Source organism: Notamacropus eugenii, chromosome 4 (genome assembly GCF_028372415.1).
Source record: "Notamacropus eugenii isolate mMacEug1 chromosome 4, mMacEug1.pri_v2, whole genome shotgun sequence".
NCBI classification, from domain to species: Eukaryota; Metazoa; Chordata; class Mammalia; order Diprotodontia; family Macropodidae; genus Notamacropus; species Notamacropus eugenii.
In genome coordinates, this window is record NC_092875.1 from 16,392,741 (window position 1) to 16,412,253 (window position 19,513).

General features: G+C 46.2%; 2 protein-coding genes across 7 annotated transcripts in view; one reads left to right on the forward strand and one right to left on the reverse strand.

Moving 5' to 3' along the window:
- The first annotated feature begins 917 nt into the window (after window positions 1-917).
- On the forward strand, window positions 918-16,983 carry RHBDD3 (rhomboid domain containing 3). 2 transcript variants are annotated; one of them, XM_072600058.1, is made up of 6 exons: window positions 918-1,083; window positions 2,521-2,726; window positions 15,055-15,432; window positions 15,859-16,021; window positions 16,123-16,404; window positions 16,496-16,983. In XM_072600058.1, the coding sequence occupies exons 2-6, from the start codon at window positions 2,567-2,569 to the stop codon at window positions 16,698-16,700; spliced, it is 1,188 nt and encodes a 395-aa protein (XP_072456159.1). In that variant the 5' UTR covers window positions 918-1,083; window positions 2,521-2,566; the 3' UTR covers window positions 16,701-16,983. The 2 variants fall into 2 exon arrangements, with proteins under 2 accessions (XP_072456159.1, XP_072456158.1); XM_072600057.1 differs by lacking the exon at window positions 918-1,083 and adding an exon at window positions 1,741-1,881.
- Window positions 16,984-18,685: 1,702 nt separating this feature from the next.
- EMID1 (EMI domain containing 1) overlaps window positions 18,686-19,513 on the reverse strand; it is a 55,881-nt gene continuing 55,053 nt past the window's right edge. For 3 of the 5 annotated variants that reach the window (XM_072600053.1, XM_072600051.1, XM_072600052.1), the window contains one exon: window positions 18,686-19,288. In XM_072600053.1, the coding sequence (XP_072456154.1) occupies window positions 19,028-19,288 (261 nt within the window). In that variant the 3' untranslated portion in view covers window positions 18,686-19,027. The remainder of the gene's footprint in view (window positions 19,289-19,513) is intronic. The other 2 variants (XR_011965258.1, XR_011965257.1) reach the window with 1 other exon arrangement.

Here is a 19,513-nt window from a genome sequence, read left to right on the forward strand (position 1 = left end):
GAGGAGAACAACTTGTTCCAATGGCCATGAGGATGCTTGAAGCAGGTGCTTGATCAGACACTGAAGATGCCAAGGTCATTCACTATATCTTGTTGCCAGCCATCTTGACTTTGTCCTGCCAGGAAACTTCAATAACTTTGGAAGAGGGAGTGAGATTAAAAACTTGGTGAAATTCTGACTCACTTAAATCCAATTCACAAACTAGTCAAGACATCAACCCCAACGCTGTTGGCTGTCTTCCCAAACAACCAACATCAAGGAACAACATTGTGAAATGTGACTTAAGGTGCTGGTATAATCCTAATTTCTGCCGGACTGCTTTCCAGTTTTCCCAGTAGATTTTTAAAAAATAAAACAGGAAGTTTTCCTCTAGGTAGGTAGTTTTCCACTTTCTCAAATGTTGTGTTACTTCCGATTCTCTCTCGTCTAGTCTGTTCCATTGATCTATCTTTCTATTTTTTAACCAGTACCAGACATTTTGATGACTGCTGCTTTATGGTATAGTTGGGGGTCTGAAAGTGCTTTTCCATTCTATTTGTCCCTGTCTCCTTTCATCATTTTTCTCCATATTCTAGATCTTTTGTTTTTCCAAGTGAATTATTATTTTTATCAAATTTTATCAAAGATTGTAAACTATTATCATTATACCCATTTTACGGATGAAAAAATTGACTCAAGACAGGGGAAGATCCCAGAGCCAATCAGTGTCCAAGTCAGGAGTTGACCTAGGTTTTCTGTTACTTTGTCCTGACTTATTTTTAACTTTAGGAATCATCTCTAAAGTTCTTTCCAGCTCAATCATTCTGTGATTTTGAATGTAGGAGGAGATTAAATAAACATCTGTACCCTTTAAAACATGGGATCTGGGGCAGGGAGAGTTGCTTCTCAAGCCTTAAATTAGTAAATAAAAATTTATTAGCAAATGAATTGGTTTCTTGGAGATGATGGTTTTGGGCCTTTGAACTCCACCAAATCCCAGTGGCTCAGGGCTCCAGAGAACACGGATCTGGAGCTTCAGTGCCCCAGAGGCCAGCCAGGACGATCTCCTTAATTTTACAGATGAGGAAACTGAGGACTGCTCAGGTGAAAAGGCTTGCGTGCTTACGGAAGGGCCTGGCACACAGTCAGCGCTCACTAAAAATGCTTTTTCATTCATTCAGGTAGTCAGTCTCAGAGGTAGGATTGGAACCCAGTCTTCCAGAGACAGGACGCTGCTTCCACGTCTGGCTCTGTGACTTTACTTGGGGCTGGGCTGGTCCAGAAAGTCTTCCCGGAGGAGGCGGGGGCATCTGTCCTGGGCATAGAGGGATGGGGGGGCTTAATAAAGGATTTTGTTTTGTTTCGCTTTAAGGGGAATTAGGAGGGTATTGATTGGGGGGAGGGAAGTTGGCCCCGCCTGCCTCTTTTTAGGATTAACATTCCTTCTACCAGAGGCAGTGGTCCTGGCTCACCCAGGACACCCCGAGCCCGGCGGGGCTGGCCCAAGGTCACAGGGGCTAGGGCTGGGGCAGGACGTCCGGGGCTCCCCAAGGCCAGGTGCGCTGCGGGAGGGGGCTGCGCCCTGGAGGACCCCTCCTTCCTCCTGCCCCCCCACGGTCTCTGCCTCTCTCTGCTTTCTTCCCCCTCCTCCTCCTCCTCCTCTCCCACCCCTCCTCTCTCCTCTGCACAGTCCCTTTCATCTCCCCTCCCCCTCCCTCTCCCCCACGCCCCTCCCGCCTCTTCTCACCCGGCCTGCACTTTGCAGATGCTCCCTGACGCGCTGGGCTGCCCACGCCGCCGCCCTTTGTAGACGCTCCCCGGCGAGCCCGAGCGGAGCCCGTCGTTTCCCGCCCCCACGCGGGGCTGCCGGGGCCCCCGCTGGGCGGCATGGCAAGATGGCCGGTGTGTGTGTGCGGGGGGTGGGGTGGCCCGGGCGCGGGGGCCGGAGCGCCTGGGCCGGCACGGCGGGCAGCCTGGCGGGGAGGGTGGACCGTGCCCGGAGCTGGAGGTTATCGGTGGAGGGGGCGTTCAGAGGGCAGTTTGGGGGTCCCTCTATCGGGCCTCTACTCCTCCTGACCCTTCTTGGACCCCGGGGATCCGATGTAGCCTAGCTTTGGGAGGGGGGGGAGTCTGTTGGGGGTCCCCCCCGACCCCGAGACTGGGCGCCCCGGGCCTGGCCTGGCCCCTGCTCCCAGGAGTGGGGATCCCCCCGGCTGCCGAGGCCCCCCAGGCTTCCTGCCCCAGGCCGGGCGCCCCTTCCTCCCCTCGGGGTTGGACCAGGAGGCTCCTGAGGTTATCACCACCGGCTGGGGCCGCAGTGAGGACCCTTTCCAGGGTGCTGACCCCGCAAGCTCTCCGGGCCTCAGTTTCCTCCTCTGTAAAACGAGGGGGGCAGGGCCGCGGCCCCCGAGGGCCTAGAAGGGGTAGGGCCCTTCCGAGCCTCGTCATGGCCTCGGGGGATAGAGGGAGAAACTGAGGCAAGCCGGGCGGGGGCGGGGCGGGGGAGCGGGACCCCCGGACTGAGCGCTTGTGTCTCCCCAGCCGGCCCTGGGGCTCGCTTGGCCCTGAAGTGCGCGGCCAGGGCGCCATGGCCCCCCGCAGAGAGCGCCCGGGCCCCGGGGCCCCCGCGGTGCGAGGCCTGCCCCTGGCCTCCTCCCTGCTGCTGCTGCTGCTCTGCGGTCTGTGGCTGCTCGGGGCCGGGCCCGGCCTGGCCCTGGACCGGGACCTGCTGCTGGGACACTGGCAGGGTGAGAACGGGCCCCCTGCTGGGGCGGGGGCGGGGCTGGGGAGGGCCGGCAGGAGCCTGAGCGCCCTGCTCTCCGACCTGGACAAAGTCAACCGAGGGCCGTGGGCCGGGTGAGCCCCCTCTGGGGTTCAGTTAGTGCTGGGGAAGCAGGGACAGTGCAGCCCCTGCCCGGGAGGAGCACGTTGTGCTGGAGGAAACCTCGTGCAGGAGTGCTGCTGCAAAATCCGTTTAGTTTTATATATGAAAAAGAAAGTAAATTTAGTCTTATATATGTAAAAAAGAAAATCAATTTAGTTTTATATGTAAAAAAATCAATTTAGATTTATATATGAGAAAAAAAGAAAACAAATTTAGTTTTGCAGGCATTCTGCCCTCCCCACACTAAACAAGAGCAACCAAAAAAACCCTGAAATAAAATCAGCAGCAGCATATATAGTCTGGGGAAACAAATCCCTGCCTTTACCATAGCTTCCTCTGAATATCTCATCACCTCCCCAGCAGCTAGGGCATGGCCAGTTTTGAACTCAGTTCTCGTGCTTTTTGTTATTGCAGTGATCAGAGTTCTAAAGTCTTTCAAAGTGGATTTTCTTGATAATGTTGTTGTCATTGGATAAATCATTTCTTCTTTCTGCATCAGTTCATGGAGATTTTCACAGTTTCCTCTGAAATTGTCCATTTCATCCTTTTCTTGTGGCACGGTAATAGTTCACTACATTCATATGCCACCTTTTGTTTAGCCATTCCCCATCGGAGGTCACTCCTTTGGTACCCAGTTCTTTGCCACTGCTAAAAGGAACTGTTATAAATATTTTTGTCCATATAAATATATATTGTATACTCATATAAATGTACATTATATATGCCAAATACAAATACATATATACACACACATATGTATCTATATTATATATCTTCTATCTATCTATCTATCTATCTATCTATCTATATCTATCTACCTACCTATCTATCCATCCATCCGTCCATCCATCCATCCATCGATCCATCCATCTCCATAAAAGGACTAACAGATCTTTTTTCTTTGATCACTTTTTGGGTGTATGCCTAGTAACAGTAAACCTGAGTCAAAGACCATGCAGAGTGAGTAACTCTTGGGCCATAGTTCCAGATTGCCCTTCAGAATGTCTAGATCAAGTCATCCCTTCAATAACAATGTATCAGCGTTCCTGTTTTCACAAAGTGCTTCCAACAGTTATTTTCTTTTTAGGGGGTTATCTTTGCCAAACTGATGAATGTGAGGTGGAACCTCAGAATTGGTTCAATGTGCTTTTTTTTAATTATTAGTTTTCATTTAGTTGATGGATTGGATTCCTTCCTTTGAAAATGACCTTTATATATCCTTCGACCATTTTTTGGTCACCATGTGCATAGTGTTAAACACTGAGTATACAAAGAAAGACATAGAAGACTCCTGCTCTCAAGGGGCTCTAATGGGGGAGACCACATGCAAACAACTGTGTATAACTGTGAACATGAGCTCCATTTGGAGTTTGTCTTGACGTATGGTGTTAGGTGTTGGTCTAAACCTACATACATACATATATAGTCATCCTTTGTTGCCAAAGAAGATCATGCCATCAGAGAAATAATGACATGACTTGCACTTGACTTTGTTTTGAGTGACGGCTGTACAGGTCACCAGCCTCACTTCTCCTCCAGAGTCATCTGAATCCAGTGACCAGATATTCATCAGGATGACTGGAGATGACCCAGGATGAGGCAGTTGGGGTTAAGTGACTTACCCAAGGTCACACAGCTAGTGAGTGTCAAGTGTCCGAGGTAAGATCTGAGCTCAGGTCCTCCTGACTCCTGCACTGGTGCTCTATCCACCGCACCACCTAGCTGCCCGTTTGGTTCTAAACCTACTTTCTGCCAGACTGCTGTCCAGTTTTTCTGGCAGTTTTTGTCAGATTAGATGAGTCCTTTCCTTAGTAAGCGGGGTCTGTGGATTTATCAAAAACTATGCTACTACATTTTTGTGTTTCTTTATGTTGTATATCTAATCTATTTCACCAATTGGCTTATTTTTTATTGAATTTTATTATTATTTTTTTTTTACCAATACCATGTTTTTTAATGATTACTGCTTTGTAGTACAATGTGAGGTCTGGTATTGATAGACCCAATTCTTTCCCATTGTTTTCATTATTATCCTTGAGATTCTTGACCTCCTATTCCTCCTTATAAATTTTGTTATTATAGTATCTATATTATTATATTAGCTAGGTATTAGTCAGGAGACCTGAATTAAAATCCAGCCTTAGATACTTAATAGCCTTGTGACCCTGGGCAAGTCACTTCTGTTTGCCTCAGTTTTCCCTCATATGTGAAATGGGGATAATCATAGTACCTTCTTCTGGGTTGTTGTGAGGATCAAATGAGATTCTCTTTGTAAAATGCTTGGTACAATATTTGGGGCATAGTGGGCATTATATAAATGCTAGCTGTTTATTATTTTATTAGACCTACAAAATGTCCCATTGGTGTAAGAGTGAATAAATGAGTAGTTTTGTCATTTTTATTATACTGACTTGACCTGTCGATGAGCAATGAATGTTTCTCCAATTATTTAAGTCTGTATTTCTGTAAAGAGTGTTTTGTAATTGGAGTCCTATAGTCCCTGGATGCATCTTGATAGATATGTTCTTAAATATTTTGTAGCCTTTATAGATATTTTGAATGGAATTTCTCTTTCTAGCTACTTTCTTTTGGATTTTGTTGGTAACAAATAGGAATGTTGATGATTTATATAAACTTATTTTTTTTTACATCCTAAAACTTTGCTGAATTTATTATTTGAATTTTTTTGAACCCTTTAGGGTTTTCTAAGTAAGTTATTGTAACTTTTGTAAAAAGAGATAATTTTATGTCCTCTTTGCCTATGCTAATTCTCCCAGTTTTTCTTTCTTGGCTTATTTCTATCGCTAGCTAGAATTTTTAATACTATGTTAAATAGTAGTGATGAGGATGGACATTGATAGACCCCCTTGCTTTACCCCAGATCTTATTGGAAAAATCTCTAACTTCTTTCAATTACATAACATTTTTATTGACTTCCCTATTTCCTTTAAGTCCCAACTAAAATCCTGCCTTTTCCTGGAAGCCTTTCCTTAATTCTAGTGGTTTCCTTTTGTTAATTATTTCCTATTTATCCCATACATAGCTTGCCTTGTATAGATTTGTTTGCACATTGTCTCCCCCGTTAGATTGTAAGCTCCTTGTGGACAGGAGCTGAATTTTGCCTCTTTTATCCTCAGTACTTAGCGCAGTGCTGGGCACATAGTAGGTGCTTTACATTGATTTTTGCTGGGCTTTAGATGAATATTATTTCCTGTATTAAGGAAAGGTCTATTTATTCTAGTGTGTTTTTGTTCGGTTTTTGGCAAGGCAGTCAGGGTAAAGTGACTTGCCCAGGATCACACAGTTAGTAAGTGACAAGTATTTGAGTTCAGATTTGAACTCAGGTCCTCATGGTGCCAAGGCTGGTGTTCTATTTACTTTGCCACCTAGCTGCCCCTTTTCTCGAATTTTTCATCAAAAAATATGCTAGATTTTGTCAAAAGCCTTTTCCACATTTGACTGATATAATAAAGTCATTTTTATTATGTATATCAAGGATATGTATATTTGTTATGTTCATAGTCTTGTTAAAGTGTCCCTGTATTTCTGGTCCAATCTTGTTAAGCCTGCTTGATAAAATTTTATTTAACATTTCTTTGCATCAAGATTCAGTAGAGATACGGTCTATGTTGTGTTTTTTTTCTCCCTTATTTCTCCCTGATTTAGGTATTAAGGTTTTATTTATTTGTATCATAGAAGGAAATTAGAAGGGTATCTTCTTTTTTTCATTGACAACAGTTTGTGTATATTGGAATCAGTTGTTCTTTGAATATCTGATAGAATTCACTTGTAAATCCATCATGTACTTGAGTTTTTCTCCTTTAGGAGTTTATTTATAGCTTTTTTCAAATGCTGGTTATTTAAATAGTATCTTTTTTCTTTTTTTTAAAAAGCTGAGTATCTTATAATTTTGTAAGTATTTGTTAATTTCTTCTGTTACCAGTTTTGTTGTTTTCATCCATATCCTGTATGTTATCAGTTTTGCTAGCATATAATTGGGCAAAATAGTTTCAAATAATTTCCTTTATTTTTGTTTGATTGTGACTTCTTTTTCATTTTTGATATGAACAATTTGATTTTCCTTTCCTGTTAAATCAGATTTCCTGTTTATCTGTTACATAGAAAGTTAAATTCCAAATATATAACATGAAATTTTCGGTCTTCCTTCTGTAAATTACATATTTCATATAAATTTTTTCCCTTTCATTCATTAATTAAATCTTTTTTTTTTTTTTTTTTTTTGCATTGACAAAATGAGTACCTACTGTGCTAATCAGGCTCTGGGTATGTAAAGGCAAAATGGGTACAGGCTTTACTGGAGAAGATTACATTCTATTGAATGTAAGGAAACAAACGTACGCAGAAAATCAAATACCATGTATATAGAAAGTTTTATACACACTCACATGTGTACATATATTCAGTGGACTTCAGATAAAAACAGTCCCATTTTTATAAATAAAATACGCAATATAAAATTACAAATAAAAACGATTGTTATATAAAATAATATAAAAATAAAACAAAATTATAAATAAAAGCTATTGTTATATAATATAAATATAAAATAATGTAAAAATAAAATATAAAATTATAAATAATTTATTTTTTTATATTTTTATTTTTATTATTTTTTATTTTTTTCTTTTATTTTTAATGCTCATTTTTCAAGTTGATAAATGTGTTTAGTTGAATTAAGCCCCATGAGCCAGAGATTCAGGAAAAGCTTCACAGACCCCAGCCCTAGACCTCAGAGAACACGTAGTCCATCCCCTTGTTTTACAGAGGAGGAAGCTAGGTCATCTAGATAATAAATAGCAAAGACAGAATTTGAGCTCAGGTACAATGCTGTTTCTGAATGTCATAAGATCTGCTATACTAAACTCTTGTATTCATGGAAAAACCCTTTGGCCCTCACTCAGGGACTCTTGACTTTTATCTTACACACAGTTTTTACCAGCCTGGTGATTTGGTTTCTCAGAATATAGACTCTTAGAGGAGACACATGGAGAAATTGGAAGGGTTGGAGGGAGGCCACTAGAGGCAGTCACACTGACCACAGAGAGATGTGATGTGAAAAAAACAAGTGAAAACCCAGCCCAGGGCTATTCAGTTCAAAGCTGAACTGTCCTAAGGACATAGCCTGCAGTTCTAATTCTTCTAATGATTATCTTGAATCCCTGGGAAAGGCTAAATCACACTTTCTCTATTCTGTTTAAGAAGGAAGTGATTGGGGGAGCATATAATGGCAGCTTTTTTTTAAAGTCACTTTTTCCTCTCTCTCTCTTTTTTAAACGTCACTTAGATTTTCCCTTGTATCCCTTCCCTCCCTCCTCCCAAGAGCCAGCCCTTATAACAAAGGATTTTGTTTTTAAGGAAAAAGATTAAAAAAAAACCTCAACAAAATTGATCAATATATTGACAACCTGATCACGTATGCCATGTTCTGTACCTGTGGACCCCAACCTCTGTAAAAGAGTGGGGGAGATACGCATTCTCATATCTCTTCTTTGGAGTCAAATTTGTTATTTTTAAAAAAGCTTATTTTTATTTTTCAAATAACAGGTATTTTTAAAATTAATCTACCCATCCCATTATTTCTCTCTCGAATTGAGATTAAAATGATACCCTGAAAAACAAATCTCCCAGGACATAGGTATGCAGTTTAGCCAAATGAATTAATGATGTCCAAAACTATATCTTTGTCTGGCAGGAGGTGGGTCTTCTGGACCAGGGCTTACATTTTTTCCATTCTATGATCCTTTCTTGAGTTTCCACAGCAGTGTTAGTTGTCCTTGTGCAAAGTGCGCATGCTTTGTGTTCAGAACCAAGGCTGCAGTGAAATTGATCGATGCAACAGCAGCAAGAGCTGCCAGAAACACCTTGGATTCATTATGCGTTTGATTTTTAATTACTTTTTGGTCATCGGGTCTTCAGAATCCTTCTACTGTTGCCAAATTTTTGCCATATGAAGTCAAGACCCACAGTTTGAGAAGCACTACTGAGCCTCATGTTTTCTCATGGCAGGGATCAGAATTCTAGAGTCTTTCAAATTTGATTTTCTTCCTAATGTTGTCATTGGATAAATAATTCTCGTCCTGCTCACTTCTCTCTGAATCAGTTCAGAGGGGTCTTCCCAGTTTACTCTGAAACTGTCAATTTTGCCCTTTCTCATGGAACCATCGGTAAACATTTATTAAATGCCTACTATGTGCTAATGTGTTAAGCAGGATACCAAAAAAGGCAAGAGACAGTTCCTACCCACAGTGAACTTAGAGTCTAATGGAGGAGACCACATGCAAATAAATATATATGAAACAAGCTATGTATGGGATAAATAGAAAAAATTAGAGGAAAGGCACTGGAATTAGGCATTGGGGAAGTAAAAGATAGGATTTTCGATGGGACTTAAATGAAGCCAGGGATGTCAGTGGTTAAGTGGAGAGAGGAGAACATTTCACGCATGCCAGAATTCTCCATTTTTCCACCATTTGGCTACCACAAAAAGAATTGCTTTGAATATTTTTGTATGCCCCTTTTCCTTTGATTTTTTTTTGGGGGGAGCATAAGCCTAATTTTGTTGTCATTTTGTCTGTTGTTTTCAAAGTGGACCAATGACATCACAGGGTGATATCTTGGTTGGTGAGTGAATTGAATTTAAGTGAGCCTCTAAAGTCATTGAAGACCAGTGGTGCTAGTAATGGCAAGTTTAATGATTTTGGTCATTAGTAGGTGCAGTTTAATGACTTTGGAGGGGCATTGTTTTCCAGAATGGATGGGCCACTTCACAGCCCCACCAGCAATATACCTGTTTTCCTACAGTCCCTCCAGCATTTGTCATTTTTCTTTTTTACCATTTCTGCCTGACTGCTAGGCTTGAGGTGGACCCTCAAAAGTTGATTTAATTTGCATTCCTTTGAGTATTAGTGAGTAAGACATTTTTCATGATTGCTGATAGCTTGGATTTTGGAAGCTGCCTTGTTTTCTTTATGCATGGAGAAATGGCTTTTAGTTTTATGCTTTTGGATCAGTTCCTTCTATATTTTAGAAATGAGACCTTTATCAGAGAAACACGTTGCAGAGATTTCCCCACCCTTGTTTCCTGCTTCTTTTCAATTTTTCAACTGCATTTACAAATTTGTTCTTTGTAATTTTGCCACATTCATTTTCTTTTTAAAAATTAATTTCTGTTGATAGCTTTTTTTTATATTTCCAAAAATATCTCCCTTTTCCTTCCAGAGAACCATGCCAGGTAACAAAAAATATTTTAAATGGAAAAGATGAGGAAAATCAATCTATTCACACAAAAAAATCTGACAATACATTCATACCCTCATATCTTCTACCTTTGCAAAGGAGTGGGGTGGGAGTATCTTCTCATAGCTCTTTAAAATAAAAAAAAATTGTATCACGTGGTATTACATTGTCTTCATTTCTTCCTATATGTCCTTCCTTGCCCCCTCCCAGAGAGCTACCCCATAACAAAGATTATTTTTTAAAAAAAGGGTTGAAGAGAAAAAAATCCAGCAAAACTGATCAAAGCATTGGATGAATCTGGTAATATACACACTGATCCACTGATCACTTGTGTACTCCCAGGTCTACAAAGGAGTGCGGGGACAACGGACCTCTTCTTTGTAATTTTGTAACATTTATTTATTTTGCATGTGGTCACTCTTTCCACTTACACCGTTGTAGCTGTTATGTATATTGTTTTCTTGGCTCATTTACTTCACTTTGCATCAGATTGTGCAAATTTTCAGATGCTTCTCTATCTTCATCATACTCTTTGTTTCTGACAGCCCTGCGTTGTTCAGTTGTGTCCAACTCTTCATGACCCCAGTTGGGGTTTTCTTGGCAGAGATACCAGAGTGATTTGCCATTTCCTTCTCCAGGTCATTTTATAGATGAGGAAACTGAGGTAGACAAGATTTAAAGACTTTCCCAGGGTCACGCAACTAGTAAGTGTCTGAGGCCAGATTTGAACTCAAGAAGATGAGTCTTCTCGACTCCAGGCCCAGCACTCTATCCACTATGGTGCCACCTAGTGGCCCATTTCATTCATCTACCCCAATTTATTTAGTCATTTCCCTGTTGCTCGACATCCACTCCTGTTTCCAGTTCTTGGTTAGCACAAAAAAGTATGGCTATACATTTGATATACATGGAGCCCTCTTTGTTAATGACTTCTGTGAGGTGTAGACCTAGAAGTGTTATCTTTGGGCTAAGGATATGGACATTTTAAGCCACTTTATTTGCATAGTTCCAACTTTTCCAGAATTGTTATATTCCAGAATGGTTAATTCATGGTTTCACCAACAATGCATCAGTGGGCCTGTCATTCCTCCACACCTCCTCACTGACTATTCCCATCTGTCGTCATCTTTGTCATTTTTCTGGTTATGGTTTAAAAAATGTGCATTTCTCATATTATTGGTGATTTGGAACATTTTCTTCATATGGTTGTTAATAGTTTGCATTTCTTCTTTTGAGAACCATTTATATACTTTGATTACTTATCTATTGAGAAATGGCTCTTGGTCTTACATATTTTTGTTATTTGTCCGTATATTTTAGACATCAAATTCTTATCCGAGAAATTTGAAGCAAATACTTTTTTCTATTTGACCACTTCTCTTATCTTACATTCATTAATTTTGTTCCTTCAAATACATATTGTTAATATTTGATCTAGCTTTGTAAAGACACAAATTATTTTTTAAAGTACATATTTTATTTTACTTTTTTTTTTAAAACTACCAATACATTGTTTTGACAGAATAGACACTTGCCAACTGACTCCCAAAGAAAGTCCTCTACAAACTACATTCTTCCAATTGTTAATAGAAAGGAGAGATGTCCTCTCATTTTGTCAGTCCATTAAAGTAAGTTTGTTAGACTTACTATAAATCTGTAACCCTACTAAGTGCTAGGGATACAAAGGAAGACAAAAATAGACCCTACTCTCAAAGAACATAAAATCTAATCTAATGTAAATAACTAGGTATGGACAAGATTTATACAGAGTAGATGAAAGGTAAGAAGGGGGGGGATTAGAATGGTAGAGGGTGGTATTTGAACTGAGGATTAAAGGAGGCCAGGGAAGCTAGAAGGTGAGTTTGAGGAGGCATGGCATTCTAGGTATGAGGCCCCACCACTATAAAGGCCTGGAGACTGGAGATGGAGTGTGGTGGGAGAGTTACCCTGGCTTAAGGAAAATGACCTTAGAGGTTGGGTGGAGGATGGAGTAGGGAGGGGAGAAACTTGAGGGAGAATGATTTTGAGTTACCCTGGCTTAAGGAAAATGACCTTAGAGGTTGGGTGGAGGATGGAGTAGGGAGGGGAGAAACTTGAGGGAGAATGATTTCAGCTCCCTGATTTCATTCACCCAGCCTCCCCAGGGATGTCTCCCTTCTCATTACTGTAGCATGGGGCTGACTCTGGACTGAGGGGGTGTCAGGGGGTCAGCAGCTCAGACAGGTGTCACCAAATGGGTATGAAGACCAGCAGCTCTGCCCTGACCCAGCCTAGAGGGCGGAGGGGCTTGGACCAAGGGGGCTTCTGAGGGCCCCCCAGCTCTAAATCTGTGCCTGTGGCTTTGGCCAGAGGAGGTGAAAGGCCTGTGGAGGCAGGAGGGTCAGGTTGAGAGTCAGAGGCTGCGAACTCAGGCCTACTTCTGCCACAGATCTCGAATCCGGGGCTCTTTTTCTCCCTCCTGGGCCAGAGGGTCTCCAGGTTTGCTCCCAGGCCCATATGGGACGACCTGAGAGATCATGCTGAAGGACCTGAGAGCATTTATCCTGAAAAAGAAGCCTCAGGGCAGATGGGACCAAGCTGTGGCTGCAGGACTCAGCCTTGTTCTGCATGCCTCAGAGGGACCTGAGGCTCACAGTAGGGACGTGGCTAAAGGCAAACTTTGATGACAGTGATGATGATAGCTCACACTTACGTATCTCCTACTATGTGCTAGGCAGTGCTCTGAACATTTTACAGATTTGATTTCATTTGGTCCTCATGCTAACCCTGGGAGGTCGGTGCTGGCATGATCCCTATTTTGTAGATGAAGAAACTGAGGCAGACAGAGGTGAGGTGGCCTGGCCAAGGTCACACAGCTAGGAAATGTCCGAAACTGGAATTTAACAATTATAATGACAGCCAGCACTTATAGAGCTCCTACCATGTGCTGGCACTGGGCTGAACACTTCACAGATAGGATCTTCTGTGAGGAAGCTGCAGTTATGTTCCTCATTTTACAGTTGAGGAAACTGAGGCAGACCGAGATTAAGTGACTTGCCCAGGGTCACACAGCTAGGAAGGTCTAAGACTGGATTTTAATAATAATATTGATGGTGACTAGCCCTTCTGTAGCTCTTGCCATGCCCCAGGCCCTGTGCTAGGTGCTTTACAAATATCTTTTTATCTTACAGCCACCCTGGGAGGTAGAAGCTGTCACTGTCCCCATTATACAAATGGGGGTACTGAAGCAGACAAAGTGACCTTTGATTTCATTTCGTTGGAGAGCTGCCAGGAGAGGAAATGGGGCAGGATAGCCCCATCTTCTCGACTTATAACCTTAGCATTGTCCACAGCCATGGGAGAGGAGGTGATTAGCCCAGGGCCACTCAGCCAGGAGGCAGGGGTAACTCTCCTTCCACCCTACCAAACTGCTTCTCTAACAGTGACAGTCATCCCAATGAGGAGTGAACTGCTGGGAGAAGGGGTGAGCTCCCTGTCACCAGGGGTATTCAAGCAGAGGCTTGTCGAGGAGAGTGGAGAGAGGCTTCTTAGTGATATGGGTGTCTGGGAGCTCTTCCAACTTGGAGATTGTGGTTCTGTGTTTTTGTTTTTGGACACAGTATCTAATAAAGGAAGAAATGCTTTTTTGGGGGGGAGGAGGGTCTTTGAATAGGCTTACTCATTCATTCACTCACTTAAGTGCCCTGTGGGTGCAGAACTTGGACTAGGCTGTCTTTCAGGCCTTCCTCTTGGACCTCTTGGACCTTGACTCAGGCCTTCTTATCTTTCCCTGTACCATTCATTGGCCTTAAGTCCCTCCTCCTCCGGCTGCCAGAGAGATTCTCCTGAACGCTTCCCTTCACCCTCAAAAAACCAAGAGCCCCTGCCTAGCTTCTGAATCTCCCCTTCCCACGGCTTACAGTTCAGCTCCATTGACCTTTCTCTGTTTATATACACCAGCTCTCCATCTCCCACCTCCAGGCCTTTGTATTGACTGTGCCCAATGTCATGCACTCCCTTCTCAGCTTTATTTGACACATTCTCCCTCTTCCTTCAGGTGATAGCTTGAGTGCCACTTTCTCTATGAAGCCTGATCCCCCTCAGTTCCTTGGGCTGTCCCTCCCCAAACTACTCTGTATTTTAATTGGTGTTCTTCAATCATTTTCAGTCGTATCCAACTCTTCGTGACCCCATCTTGGGGTTTCTTGGCAAAGATACTGGAGGGGTTTGCCATCTCCTTCTCCAGCCCATTTGACAGATGAGGAATTTGAGGCCAGAGAGTTAAGTGACTTGCTCAGGGTCACCTAGCTAGTACACATCTGAACTCACAAGATGAATCTTCCTGACTCTAGGCCTGGTGGTCCCCGTCCCCTGACTGTCCCTGTATTTATTTACTGTGTATTTGCTATATATTCACACCTGTCTGTACCCGTTGTCTTCTTTCTTCAAGTGTCAGCTTTCTGAGAGCAGGAATAGTTTGGGTAGCGAGGTCATGGAGCTTTGGGTCTGGAATCTGGAAGACCCGAGTTCAAATGCTGCTTCAGACCCTGGGCCATTCCCTTCACTGTTCTCTGCCTCAGTTTTCTCAACTGTAAAATGGAATGGGGATAAACATAGCCCTTACCTGCCAGTGTTTCTGGAATTAAATGAGATACTATTTATAAAACACTTTAAAGCCCAGTATTATATGTGCTGACTATTAATATTATTTCATTTTGTATGTGTCTGTGGCTCTAATGCCCGGCCCAGCGCCAGGCACATAGTAGGTGCTTCATAAGTGCTGCTGACTGTTTGTATATTTTCAGCACACCTCTGCACGGGAATGTTGTCTCCTCCCAACAGCCTGTATGCTTCTGGAGAAGGGGGAGCTTTCCATGTTGGGCACATAGTAGGTGCTGCTGATTGCCCCCAGGCCACTGGGGGAAGGCTCAACTCTTTTCCTCCTGTCTCCTCAGTGTACCGGCTGCTGACCTTCCCACTGGGCCACACGGCCCTCCCAGCCCTGTTGCTGAGCCTGCTGCTATTTCCTACCCTGGGCTGGTATCAGGAGAGCCACCTGGGCACCGTGCGCTACGTCCATGCCTCGGCCCTGGGGACCCTGGCCATCGGGTTGCTCTATCTGCTCCTGGGCGGCCTGGGGGTGCCCGGGGCAGGGGCCAGGGGCTGCGGCTACACGCCCATCCACTTGGCTCTACTGGCGGCCCAGCACCGGAGCCGGACCAGGCTGCCTGGGGGGCTGGTGCCACCCTTGCTGCTTCTGGCCCTGATGCACCTGGTAAGCTCTGAGCCTCCCTTCCTACTTCAGCTCTGTGGTCTCCTCACCGGCCTGGCCTGTATCCTTTGGTGGGAGTGGGGTTGGGTTGGGCTGGCCGGCCTCTGCAGTCCAGGGCCAGGGCCGGGTACCAGAGTTTAGGGAGGGCTGGCCGGGGGGTTTCCCAAGGTAGCATTGTTCAACCTGGAGATGAGATCATGGAGGTGGGGTGGGGTGAGTGTGACAGATGAAGGGCAAGAAGGATTAGGGCCAGAACTTGGGGAGGGATGGTTTGGAGGGGCAGGAGGAGGGTCTTCAGGGAAGACTGGCTGTTGGCCCATCTGGCCTGCTCTTCCAGACCCATGCGCTAATGGGAGAGGAGTCTGGTGGGCAGGGAGGCTCACCAGCCAAGCAAAAGTGCAGAGGTGGGAGAATTAGGGGCTGTGGGCCTGCTGACGAGTTTTCCCCTTGACTGGCCACCCCTCTTCTCTGCTGGGGGCTGATCCAGACTCCGCTGGGGTTTTCCGCCGGCTGGAGCTCTCTGAGCGCCAGCTCCAGGCCCTGCAGAAGGCTGGTGTCTGCAGGGCACTGGAGGGGAGCTGCCTGCTGTGTTTCATCCCAGCCCCAGGCAGCTCACTGGAACTGCCCATCCTGCACCCTGCTGGGCTAAGGTGAGCCCCTGGCTTGGGATGAGGGGATACAAGCGGTTTGGCTCTTTGGGGGGTCCTTGGAGGGCTTGAAAGAAGCTGAGTCTGGTGGTCTGCTCCTCCAGACATCCGGATCCTGGACCTCTTGGGAATTTGGTGCCTGGACTCTGGGCCTCCACCCAGACACCAGCTCCCCTCTCTCCTGGCCTGGGGACTGGGCCCTCTTTGTTTGAAGGGGCCCCATCATGGGATGCCCCTAGCCTCCCGCTGGAGACCCCTCTCTGGAGCCAGGGAGATGCTGTGAATGACAAGCTGCTGCAGGCTGCCATCCAAGCTTCCCTTCAGGATGAGCCCTTGCGGGCTACGCAGGAGCTGAGGTTGTCCAAGTCGTCTGTCTCTTCCCTAAGGTAAGGTGGCAGTGGGCACAGTGGCAGTGGGCACGAGTATGGAGCGGAGTCCTGGGGCCTGGGAACTGACATCGACCCTTCCTCTCCACAGGCTGCAGCAGCTGGAGCGCATGGGGTTCTCCATGGAGCAGGCAGTGGTAGCGCTCGCAGCCACAGGGCGCGTGGAAGGGGCTGTCTCGCTTTTAGTTGAGGGGCAAGTGGGCGATGCAGCCCAGGTGACCCCGGCGGGTAGAAGTGAACCTCTCAGGGAGGGCTCCCTTCCATCTTCCCAGAAACAGGAGCCTGCCAGGCCTTAAGGGGCATTGCCCTGATGGCTGCACTGGAGTGAAAACAGAGGGGGCATTGCATGCATGTATGGGGGGCAGTGTTGGGGCACGGGCAGTTACTCAAAGGACACCAGATCAACTTCCAGCAACGCACATACAAACACACAGACACAGGCACACACATAAACACCCACAGAAACACACACACAAACACACATAGACACACACACACACAAACACTCACACACACACACAGACATACACACACAGACATCCCCCCTGCCAAATAAATCCATTTCATCTTTAAAGAAAAGTAGATGCTTGGTTTCTGGAAGGGCATGGGTGGGCACTTTCAGCTGTAGCTATCTGGGATCCTGAGTCCCCAAGCACTCCTGGCACAGGTCAGCACCTTGGAACAAAGTCTCATTGTGTGCACCTTAGTTATGGCTCTGGAGTTGTCACTGGACCATAGACTTAAGAGCTGGAAAGGACCTCAGAGGATCTAAGCTCATTTACAGGTCAAGACACTGACAGCCTATGTCCTTTGCCCATGATCCCACAAGTAGAAAGTATCAGAGTCTGGATTTGAACCCAGGTCTCCAGCTCCAAATCTGACCTTCTTTCTGTGGCATCCCATCAGTTAAGAAGGAATCAGATAAAGTGGGTCAGGAACAATCTGTCAGGCTGGCCATGAAACAAGACAGACTCACAGGAGAACAAGGTGGACCACGGCCTAGAGGCCAGGATTCAAGGCTAGAAAGAAACCTGAGCCAAAGGCAGAAGACTGAGCTGGGTGTACAGGCCTCTGGGTAGCTGCTGAGGGAGGGAGGGATACCAGGGGCTGCTCTGGGACCTTAGCGGTCACCCCAGCCAAGCCAAGCGGGGCTCCCCCTACAATGGACTGGGGCAGCCCATTCCACTGCTTTGGGATTAGGAAGCTTTCTGGAAAGGATATTCTGGGTCAGGGCTGACAATGGGGAGAGAAGCCAGGACTCTGGAGTCCTAGTCTGCTCCCTCCCTCCACCCTGAGCTACAGTACAGTGCCCTCCCTGCCAACAGCAACCTCTCCCTCACCCTGTTCACCCCAGGAGGACCAAATGGAAGGGGAGGGACTTCTACTGCCAGTTCCCCCGGGCATCTATCTGCCTTATAAAACAGGCTACCCTCTCTCCCATCTGTTGACCCCTGCACCCCAAGGACTACACAGGGTGGTGTGTAAAGGAACAATGTCCGAGAGCCGAGGGCTCCCTGATCTCAGAGGAGGAAACAGGTTAGGAGGCTGGGAGGGCAGGGTATTAGACACATACTTCTAGCCCTGCCCTTCCCCTCCTGTCAGAGGGTAGTTGGTACTTGACCTTACAGTTTTGGGGGGAATTACAGCACCACAAGTACCACATGGGGGTTTGGGAGGGAGGTCAGCACCACGTTTGGGGGGAGAAGTGGGCCCAGAAGGTGGGGTGACCTTGGGCATAGTGCCCAGCCTCAGCCTGCTCACTTGTCTGCATCAATGGGGGGCTTGGGGAGGGGGAGGCAGCCTCCGAGGACCTCTGTGGATCCGATGGGCCATTGTTCACCAAGCCCAGTTCTGAAGCAGGTCACTGTTAGCTGTAGCTTGGACAAAGGGGAAATGCTGGGCTGACTGGTGAGGAGATAGCTTGGGTGGGGACCTGGGGGGCTTCCTGGGCCAGGGCAACCACCCTCAGAGGTGGCCCCTGGGGCCCAAGGAAGGGAGCCACTTGGAGCTGCTTGGGCATTTCCACACTCATTCCCTGAAATGATCGTGTATCTCCCTCAACAGAAGTAACCCAGAGTGGGGGAAAGGACGTTGGATTTGGGAGGATGACTCTGGGCGATTCACTTCCCTTTTCTGGAGGAGGGTTAGATTACACAGCCTATAAGGGTCCTTCTAGCTTGAGAGCTATGACCCTGTGATCCCCTGACTTCTGGGCCTCAGTTTCTTTCCCTGTAAAGTGAAGATGGAGGAGGAAGGCTAGATGAAATGAGGACACATGATGTAAATCTCCAGAAAGGTCCTTTCCAGCTCTTGAGACATCTCCCTCCCCCAGTGTAGACGTGGACCTGAGGTCCAGAGGGAGTGAGTTGGTGACAGGACTGGAATTGGCTCCTCTGTCCCCACAGTCCCTCTGCCTGGGGCCCAGGGCGAATCTCTCTTAGTGGCCCTGGCAGCCCTGCTGGGCAGAGGACATGGGAGGGGAGAGGCCAGTCCTCCAGCTCTGAGCCACCTCCAGGAAGCTTGCTCGCCCACCTTCACACAGCCCGAGGTGATGGTTTGGGTAGAGTCCAGGTACCGCTTGGGGTGAACAGGTGGCTGTCTGCATTCCTGGGCATGGCGCTCACTAACTCCAATAAATAGATTGCTTGTCCCTGGGGACCAGGCTGTGGGATGAGAGCCTGGAAGGAGTCCAAGGTGGGAAAGGGTTCCATCCTGAGCCCGCTTGGTGCCCAAGCAGACCAGGCTCAGTCCTTTTGGTCCTCACTGCCCTGGGCCAGTAGACGGGAGACAATCCGGTAAGTAGCTGGTCCTCCTGCCCGTTTGCCCCGAGGAAAGCCAGAGGCTCCAGCGTTGGGGAGCCCTGCACCAGAGCCAAGGTCCGGTTCTGCCAGAGGAAGGCAAAAGAAATAGAATTATGTCAGCCCTATCCCCAGGGTCATTGTCGGGGAGGGTCTCCCAGTGGGTCCCTCTTCTGGGTACCATGTGGGAGAGGAATCCTGGAGGGCTGCTGAGTGACCTCTGGCAGGTTCAAGACCAGAAGCCAGCAGGGAGAGACTGCCCAGTGCTGGCTGAATGTACAATTGGAGCCTTTGATGGTTATCTGAGATCT